This window comes from Hyla sarda (genome assembly GCF_029499605.1).
Source record: "Hyla sarda isolate aHylSar1 chromosome 1 unlocalized genomic scaffold, aHylSar1.hap1 SUPER_1_unloc_20, whole genome shotgun sequence".
In the NCBI taxonomy this organism is placed as follows: Eukaryota; Metazoa; Chordata; class Amphibia; order Anura; family Hylidae; genus Hyla; species Hyla sarda.
In genome coordinates this window covers 138,388-148,214 of record NW_026607582.1, presented here as the reverse complement: position 1 = coordinate 148,214, position 9,827 = coordinate 138,388, and the positions used below count along the sequence as shown (strand labels likewise).

Here is a 9,827-nt window from a genome sequence, read left to right as displayed (position 1 = left end):
ACCTGTATCTGTAGAGGAGCCGTGTGCTTACAGGACCTGCGATGATGTCACCGTCATGTGATCAGTCACATGGAGGAGGAGGAGGAGTCACATGATCAGGGGCTGCTGCTCTGAGAGATCTTCACACACAACAGCAGTGACTGCCCCACCAGGACCTGCTCTGTATCTGCTACATGCTGAAGGTGTAGGATCTGTGATGATGTCACAATCATGTGACCAGTACATTTGGGGGGGAAGTTTAGCAGTTTAGATGTGACTGTGGCTGAAGGACCTGTGGGTAGGATCATGTGACAGGAGTGGGCGGAGCTCAGCAGTGCAGGATAGAAGAGATTGTGATTGAAGGACCTGTGACAATGGTCATGTGACAGCAGAGTCCTGCATACACTGAGCAGATGAGCCTAGAGCAGCAGCCCCTGATCATGTGACTCCTCCATGTGACTGATCACATGACGGTGACATCATCGCAGGTCCTGTAAGCACACGGCTCCTGTACAGTCTGCAGGTGGAGGTATGTGTGTGGTCACATGTGGAGGCTGTCTGATGGTTTTTGTTCTATTAACCCCTTCAGGACCCGGTAGGTTTGAGTTTTAACCCCTTAAGGACACAGCGATTTCTCATTTTTGTGTTATTTTATTTTTTCCTCCTCGCCTTCTAATAGCCATAATGATTGTAATTTCCTCTTTATAAACCCATCTGAGGCTTCTTGTTCTTGTTGTTTTTTTCACCACAGATTTGTACTTTGTAATGACATCACTCATTATACTGCAAAATCTACAACAAGGGACAAAATAATATTATTTGTGGGGTGAAAAAGAAAATAAAAGCAATTAAAAAAATTTGGGGTCTTCTGTTTCTACGCAGTGCACATTACGGTAATAATTCTCTTTATTCTGTAGGTCCAAACGATTACAATGATAAATGATTTATATAGGTTTTATTTTAACACTTTTAAAATATAAAAAAAGTTCTAACTTTTTGTACAATAATGAGTCTGTATCAGATTGTCCTACCTTGTCCCCTATAACTCTCTTATTATTCCGTATACAGGGATGTATGAAAGTCAATTTTTGCGCCGTGATCTGTAATTTTTATCGGAAACACTTTAGTTTTGATGAGACTCTTTGATCGCTTTTTAAGAATTTTTTTCTGGACCATGAAGTTGTATTTTTTTTACGTTTACGCCATTGACCGTGCGGTTACACATATGTTTAGATTTATTTTTATTTACATTATTTCATTTAAGAGAAATAAAATGGTAAATGGGGAAGATTCAATAGTTTATTAGGGGAGCGGCTTATTCACATTAAGTTAATGTTCTTTTTACCTTATTCCCAGTTTTGTAGTCCCTGTAGTAGACTATTACATGGAATCTATAGATTACATACACTGATCAATGCTGTGATGCTGAGGCTGCCTGCAGGATTGGAGCGTCGTTCAGACAGCGTGGAGCGAGGTTAGGGACCTCCACACGCTCTCTCAGCTGACCAGGACCCCGCTATTTCACTGTGGGTGTCCTTATCAGCTCCACTGAGCTACCGGAAATAGATTTTTGGCATTGGTGATGTCCGGCATTAGCAATGAGTCCCAGATGCTGATAGCAGGTAGGTCCCAGGGGCTATGAATCGTGCTGAACTCCTGACTGTGCTTCATAGACTGGCAGCGGCCTACCTCCCCTCCAAATCTTATCACTTTAATGACAGGAGTCCCTGCTCTGAAAGGGGTTTCCTGCACAAGAGCAGAAGATATGTCAGATTGGATGCGTCTCCTGTTCCGGAGCGGGGCCCATGGCTATACATTATATACATCCTGTCCAGTCAGCCATGAAGGAGTTAAATGGTGGTGATGCATTGCCACTTAACATTTCTGGGGCCACACACTATACAGATAGCTGCTTATTGTCCCTTCTACTCGCTGGGATAACATCAACCAGTCTAGCTAGGGTTAAAGGGAACCAATCATCAGATTTTACCCTATATAACGCTCTGCAAAGCGTTATATAGGGTAAAATCTTTATTTTCACCATTCCCGGGGGATGCTCCTGCCCCCAGGGATGGTGAAGATATGAAGTTATAAACTAGTCACCGCCACCGCCGTAAGTAGTCACTTGGGCAGGGAGGTCTTCTCCCCTACTCCCGTTCTTCCGCCGGCAGCGACGCCCCCTCCGCTTGATTGACAGGCCGCGTCATCGTTCCGCTCACTGAACAGACGGAGCTGAGTGATGACGCGGCCCGTCAATCAAGCGGAGGGGGCGTCGCTCCCGGCCGAAGAACGGGAGTAGGTCAGAAGAGCTCCCCGCCCAAGTGACTACTTACGGCGGCGGCGGTGACTAGTTTATAACTTCATATCTTCACCATCCCTGGGGACAGGAGCATCCCCCGGGAATGGCGAAAATAAAGATTTTACCCTATATAACGCTTTGCCAAGCATTATATAGGGTAAAATCTGATGATTGGTTCCCTTTAAGTGGCACACAGCACTGCCAATTCTACCCTTAGGGGCCAGACAGTAAGCAGCCATCTATATAGTCCCGGGGGAGGGGAGCAGTGATACTATGAAATATCACTTAACTCCTTACACTCCATGGGACGGGCACTTTGGGTATAATGACCTGAACTGACAGCTGGATCATCAGACTTGCGGTCAGTTCTGTTCATGTGACCATAATATAGAGGATCTGCCCCGACAAGTATTCACCTCATCATCCGAGAGCAAGAAGATAAATCATGTGCAGGAATATCCCCTCAAATGTCTCCATATAACATCCTGGAATTGTATAGAATTAAATGTTTATTCACAATACAGGTTCCTATAAGGTGTCAGGACGTGGCGGTCTATTTCTCCATGGAGGAGTGGGAGTATGTAGAAGGACACAAGGATCAGTACAAGGATCAGGTCATGATGGAGGATCAGCAGCCCCTCACATCAGCAGGTAATAGACATGACTATATACACACGTCCTCTCATTATTTGTATGTAAAGAATGAATTCAGTCTCTGTATGTGTTCCCTACAGTCAGATCCAGTAAGAGAACAGCACCAGATAGGTGTCCCCGTCCTCTTGATGAACAGAATATGGAGGATATTACCACAGGGAAAGATCTGATCTATATTAATGCTACAGACATAAAGGAAGAAGAAGAGACAGATGTGAGCAGTGATGAGCAGTATAAGGAGGACATTTCTACAGAGCATGATCTCATCTATATTAATGCTACAGACATAAAGGAAGAAGAAGAGACAGATGTGAGCGGTGATGAGCAGCATAAGGAGGATATTACTGCAGGGAAATATCTGATCGATATTTATACTACAGGCATAAAGGAAGAACAAGAGACAGATATGAGCGGTGATGAGCAGTATAAGGAGGACATTCCTACAGGGAAAGATATGATCTATATTAATGCTACAGACATAAAGGAAGAAGAAGAGACTGATGTGAGCGGTAATGAGCAGTATAAGGAGGACATTCCTGCAGGGAAAGATCTGATCTATATTAATGCTACAGACATAAAGGAAGAAGAAAAACCAGATGTGAGCGGTGATGAGCAGTATAAAGAGGACATTCTGACAGGAAAAGATCTGGATAATATTAATGCTACTGATATGAAGGAAGAAGAGACAGATGTGAGCAGTGATGAGCAGTATAAGGAGGACATTCCTACAAGTAACCACCCAGGTGAGTAGTAACAACTTAATATAGAGACTGTAGTAATTGTGTAGAATTCTTTAATCTCTCTGTCCTGTCTCTTCCTGTATATTCTTCTATTCACCCAAAATGTAAACTAATGTGATACTACAGCTGGAATATGGACAAGAAATATCCCTATGTGTACGAGGCCATAACACCCGCTCCTATAGACTTGCACTGAGGAGGCACTGTGTGACATCATGACCCCTGCAGCCCACACCCAGCGTTTGGAACTAAATGTTCTGACCACTGGGGCAGTGGAGTACCCCTTTAATCTCCCTGTCCGTTCTCCCTCTGCGGCAGAGCAGCTAATGTCCATGTAACAGGGGACGAGAACTGTGGCCAAGAATTCAATAGTGTATTGTAGCAGCAGAAGTGTGCTGGGATAAGGAAGCGCTGGTGGACACGTTCTCTCCTGGACTCTCCGATATTATACAAGAGGAGATTGTGGTCAGAGATCTCAAAGAGCTTTTGTCTTTCACCTTCTTAATAGACACTAGGTTCCGAGAGAGAGAGAGAGAGAGAGAGACCACCATTTCGGAACCCCTTGAGGAGGCCTTCTGTCAGATTGTCACCTCGCCTTTCATGCCCCCCTCACCTCCCATGCAAAATGGCATTGTTTCGTTTTTTTATTTTGTCCCACAAATATTTTTTTTCTTGTTTTCGCCATAGATTTTTGGGTAAAATGATTGATGTCAAGGACAGCAATTATTTTATAACATAATCTGCGGCGAAACAAAAAAAATTGTTTGTGGGGTGAAATAAAATAAAAAATCGCCAATTTGCCACTTTTTAGGGCTTCCGTTTTTACGCAGTGAACTTTTCGGTAAAAATAACACCTTATCTTTATTCTGTAGGTCAAGACGGTTACAAGGATACCCAAAGTATATAGGTTTTATTTTATTTTACTACTTTAAAAAACTTTTCAAACTTTTTTATTAGGGGAGGGGCTTATTCACATTTATTAATTTAACATCTTTTTTTTACACTTTTTTTAGCCCCCATAGGGGACTATTACCTGCAATCTTCTGATTGTATATACTGATCAGTGCTATGCCATAACATTGATCATTGTTATCAGTGCTCTGCTGCTTCAGTCTTGGAGTAATAGAACACTGATCAGACGGCAAGGAGGCAGGTAAGGGCCCTCCCACCGTCCTCTCAGCTGATCGGGACATCAGGATTTTGTGGTGATAAAGGAATAAAAGGGATGAATAATTGCACCACATCATGACCACCACCATTACCACCATATAGTGACGGGATAATACTGCCATACTGATACTGAATAAAACCCCTGTACACAGACCAATATCCCCCATACAGTGCCCCCGGCTCTACACAGGCGCTGCAGACCATATAAGTGATTACAGTGCAGTTACATGTAGTGAATCACAGGGGGCGTCTTCCTGAAGTCGTTCTCTTTCCTCTTTGTCCCCACAGAATCTGCCGGAGAAACAAGTTAGGCACCGCACATTTCCAGCACATTTCCCAATTCATTCCTACCCTCAGTGCCCTAAATAGTGTAGATAATGTCAGTATGAAGGCAGATAATGGCGGTAGGTAGATAGCGTTGGTAGGTAGATGGTGTAGGTAGGTACTGGTGGTAAGTAGATAGATCAAAAACAAAAGAATACATCATTTGTGGCTTCCATTCTTATGCAGAGCACTTTTCGGTACAAATGACGTCATCTATATTGTGTCCAAACAATGACATCGATACCCAATATATATAGGTTTTGTATTATTGGATTATATTATTATTGGATTATAACTTTTTGTAATTTTTCTGTAATATTTCTGCCCCCCCCCCCATAACACTTTATTTTCCTGTACGAGGGATCGTTTTTATTTGCACCGTGATTTGTAGTTTTTGTATAGATGGTTCTTTTGTTTTGCTTTTTCTACTTTTTTTTCTCTATTTTTTACATTTGCGCCATTCACTGTGCGGTTTAATTAACAACATTATATTATAATAGTTCGGATATTTACACCAAATATGTTAATTTATTTTTGTTTACATTATTTTATTCCATAAAGGGGGGGGGGGGGGGGTGTAATCAAACTTTTATTAGGGGAGGGGCTATTTCACATTTGTTTCTATTTTTTTTTTAAATATTTTATTTATTACTTTTTATGCTATAAATTAGTGATCCGAAACCTAAGGCTCTCTGCCTGCTGCAAAACTACAACTCCCAGCATGTTGCACTATATAGTAGTATAGGTCCTGGTACAACATGCTGGGAGTTGTAGTTTCGGGTCGGCTGCAAAGCCAGAGGCTGTGTCAAGGAATGCTGGGAGTTGACGTTTTTTACTACATCACCCACCATGCCCTGATACGGCCTATGGCTCTGCAGCTGATACAACCCAAAACTACTCCCAGCATGTTTCACCATATACTAGTATAGTAAAAGTAATGGTGCAACATGCTGGTAGTCGCAGTTTTGGGTCTGCTGCAGAGGTATAGGCTGTATGAGGGCATGCTGGGTGTTGTAGTTGGTAACTGCCACTCCCACAATTCTTTGAATCCCAGCATTCGTGATGTCAGACATCACCGCCCCCGCCCACATTCCCCCCCCCCCCGCAGCCCGCCCCCTCCAATAGACTTACATTGATGGGGTGTGACTGTGACATCACTACACCTGCAGCCCGAGCCCAGCGTTCATAACAAAATGTTTTGAACGCTGGAGCAGTGGAGTGCCCCTTTAAGGGGTTACAAAGTAGTAAAGCGTAACAAAAACTATGCAAACTGAGTATTGTGATCGTATTCACCTGAGAAATAATTGTACCGCACAGTGAATGAAGGAAAAATGTTATGGCAAAATAAGAGTTTTGGCTCTTAGAGGAAAGCTTAAATTTCCTGAGTTGTTAAGGGGTTAAAATAAAATCTGTGTTATTCTCTGCAGATTCTTGTAGCAGGAGATCAGAGGAGAATCTTATATCTTCAGATTATAAAGCAGATGATGATATCACACAAGATACATATGAAGAACATTCCATTATCCCAGATACACCCTCAGCCCTTCACAGCCAAGATCTGTCATCTCATCCTTATATACAGGTCCTGTCTTCTCAGTCATCACAGAAAGGTCACAGAAGGGGTGTTGGACATGAACGAGCTCATACAGGAAAGAAACCATATTCATGCTCAGAATGTGGGAAATGTTTTCCTTTTAAATCAAGTCTTGTTACACATCAAAGAACTCACACAAGAGAGAAGCCATTTTCATGTTCAGAATGTGGGAAATGTTTTCCTGCGAAAACAAATCTTGTTCAACATCAAAGAACTCACACAGGGGAGAAGCTATTTTCATGTTCAGAATGTGAGAAATGTTTTACTAATAAATCATATCTTGTTGTACATCAAAGAACTCACACAGGGGAGAAACCATTTTCATGCTCAGAATGTGGAAAATGTTTTACTCAGCAATCGCATCTTGCTGTACATCAAAGAACTCACACAGGGGTGAAACCATTTTCATGTTCAGAATGTAGAAAGTGTTTTACTGACAAATCAAATCTTGTTCAACATCAAAAAACTCACACCGGGGAGAAGCTTTTTCCGTGTTCACAAATTACTGAGAAATCAAGTCTTGTTTATCATCAAAAAACTCACATAGGAGAGAAGCTATTTTCATGTTCAGAATGTGGAAAATGTTTTACTGAGAAATCAAGTCTTGTTACACATGAAAGAACTCACACAGGAGAGAAGCCATTTTCATGTTCAGAATGTGGAAAATGTTTTACTAAAAAATCATATCGTGTTGAACATCAGAGAACTCACACAAGGGAGAAGCCATTTTCATGTTCAGAATGTGGAAAATGCTTTACTTGTAAATCAAATCTTGTTAGACATCAGATAACTCACACTGGAGAGAAGTCATTTCCATGTTCAGAATGTGGAAAATGTTATTCTATGAAATCAAGTCTTGTTAATCATCAAAGAACTCACACAGGTGAGAAGCCATTTTTATGTTCAGCATGTGGAAAATGTTTCACTGGGAGATCAAGTCTTGTTTATCATCAAAAAACTCACACAGGAGAGAAGCCATTTTTATGTTCAGAATGTGGAAAATGTTTTACTGACAAATCAGGTCTTGTTCATCATCAAAAAACTCACACAGGGGTGAAGCCATTTCTGTGTTTAGAATGTGGAAAATATTTTATTCAGAAATCAGAACTTGTTAAACATGAAAGAACTCACACAGGAGAAGCCAATTCAGAGCAATAAATGACGCAGATAACACATCTATATATTATCCATGTACATAGGATATCTGACATTTATACATATATCATATACTGCAGGGGTCTCAAACTGGTGGCCCTCCAGATATTCCAAAACTTTAACTCCCAGCATGCCTGTGAGGGAAGTCAGCTTGTTATACATTTTTATATAACCTTCTATAATAATCCTTTATATAATTATACGCCATTTTGTATATCATCACTATGTTGTCTATAGTCCACCATCTTGTCTATGTTCCTTCATTATGAACTGAGTGTGAACTTTACCAGAATTATAACCAGGAAACTTGTAAACAAGAACCACAACTGCTGAGCGTACAGAAAACTCCAAGGCTTTGGATAGGGGATAAGATGTGTAATCCCCGGAGGACCCCTTTAAATAATACAAAACACTAATTCATACTATAGAAGAAAGGATGTCCAGCGCAGATTCTTGCAGAACGGAGCTTTTATTTGCAGACTTTCACCTCGGTGCACAGACAATGTAGACACACATGACGGGTTTCTGTCCTACATCTGGACCTTAGTCATACAAGTTATATAATTACCTGTCAGCCATTTATAGAGGACGTGAGACATCAGCTCCTCCTTAATGCGGCGCTTCTTATATGTCCCATCTTCTCCACCCCCCATCATACAGGTGGATCGTACCACCTCTACATGACCAGGGGTGATATCTGACTATAGGAACATATTCAATGTATCTATCACAACCACATATAATGTGAAATATAAAGAACATATCCAATCACCTATATAGAAAATACGTATCATAAATATACAGTATATAAAACCAATGGCTGTCATTGTGGGAATAGACCGGGCATTATATAAAGAACTTTTTCTGTAATATGGAAATATATATAAAAATGATTGTAGCATCACAGAATAAAGATATGGTGTGAGAGCATGATGGGAGGAAGTGAGAGCTAGCTCCTCCTCCTGATCCTGAATCCTCGGGGCTGAGATCTAGTTTAAAGGGGTACTCCGGTGAAAACCTTTTCTCTTTTAAATCAACTGGTGGCAGAAAGTTAAACATATTTGTAAATTATTTTTCTTTTTCCTTTTGTTTTTATATTTGTAAATTACTTCTATTAAAAAATCTTAATCCTTCCAGTTAGGGATCGACCGATATCGGTTTTTTGGGCCGATACCGATAATCGGTGGAGGTTAGGGCCGATAGCCGATAACTTATACCGATATTCCGGTATAAGTTATCGGCTATTTATCCCCCCTCGACACCGCTGCAGATCATTGATTTAAAGAGGGCGCTCTAAATCAATGCACTGCAGTGGCTTTTGCGGTGCCATAGGCCACCACCCGCTTCTCCCCCCCTACCGGTCAGGGTGGTCCGGGCCATCCATCCTTCCTGTAGTGTCCGGCGGCATTTCGGGTGGAGGGTGCACCGATCCGGGCTGTCCTTCTCCGGGGGTTCTCTTCTCCACTCCGGGCAGGCTCCGGCCTAGGAACGCAGCATAGACGCCGCTGTGCAGTGACGCCCGTGAGAACCGACGCACCTGACGTCACGGCGTAGCAGCGTCTCTGCAGCGTACTAGGCCGGAGCCTTCCCGGAGTGGAGAAGATGACCCCCGGAGAAGGACAGTCCGGACCGGTTCACCCTCCACCCGGAATGCCGCCGGACACTACAGGAAGGAAGGATGGCTCAGACCACCCCCATTACGGGTAAGTTTAATTTTTTTTATTGACTCGGAGAGTGGGGGAGGGGCCCGACCGGTATAGCGGTATGGGCAAAAATCCATACCGTGGGAGAAAAAAAAAACGTTCATACCGGTATACCGCCCAGCACTACGGTGGGGGGTGCGACGCGGTGTGGTGGGTCAGGGGGGGGGCGGTCGCGGTGAGGCGGGTCGGGGGGGGGGGGGGGCGGTCGC

The 9,827-nt window shown here is 42.6% G+C and overlaps 1 protein-coding gene across 2 annotated transcripts; it reads left to right on the top strand.

Moving 5' to 3' along the window:
- The first annotated feature begins 494 nt into the window (after window positions 1-494).
- Window positions 495-8,021, top strand: LOC130298086 (oocyte zinc finger protein XlCOF22-like). 2 transcript variants are annotated; one of them, XM_056550980.1, is made up of 4 exons: window positions 495-574; window positions 2,803-2,929; window positions 3,013-3,675; window positions 6,594-8,020. In XM_056550980.1, exons 2-4 carry the CDS (start codon window positions 2,842-2,844, stop codon window positions 7,916-7,918), a joined length of 2,076 nt encoding a protein of 691 aa, XP_056406955.1. In that variant the 5' UTR covers window positions 495-574; window positions 2,803-2,841; the 3' UTR covers window positions 7,919-8,020. The 2 variants fall into 2 exon arrangements, with proteins under 2 accessions (XP_056406955.1, XP_056406954.1); XM_056550979.1 differs by lacking the exon at window positions 495-574 and having other exon boundaries at window positions 2,593-2,929; window positions 6,594-8,021.
- The last annotated feature ends 1,806 nt before the right edge of the window (window positions 8,022-9,827 follow it).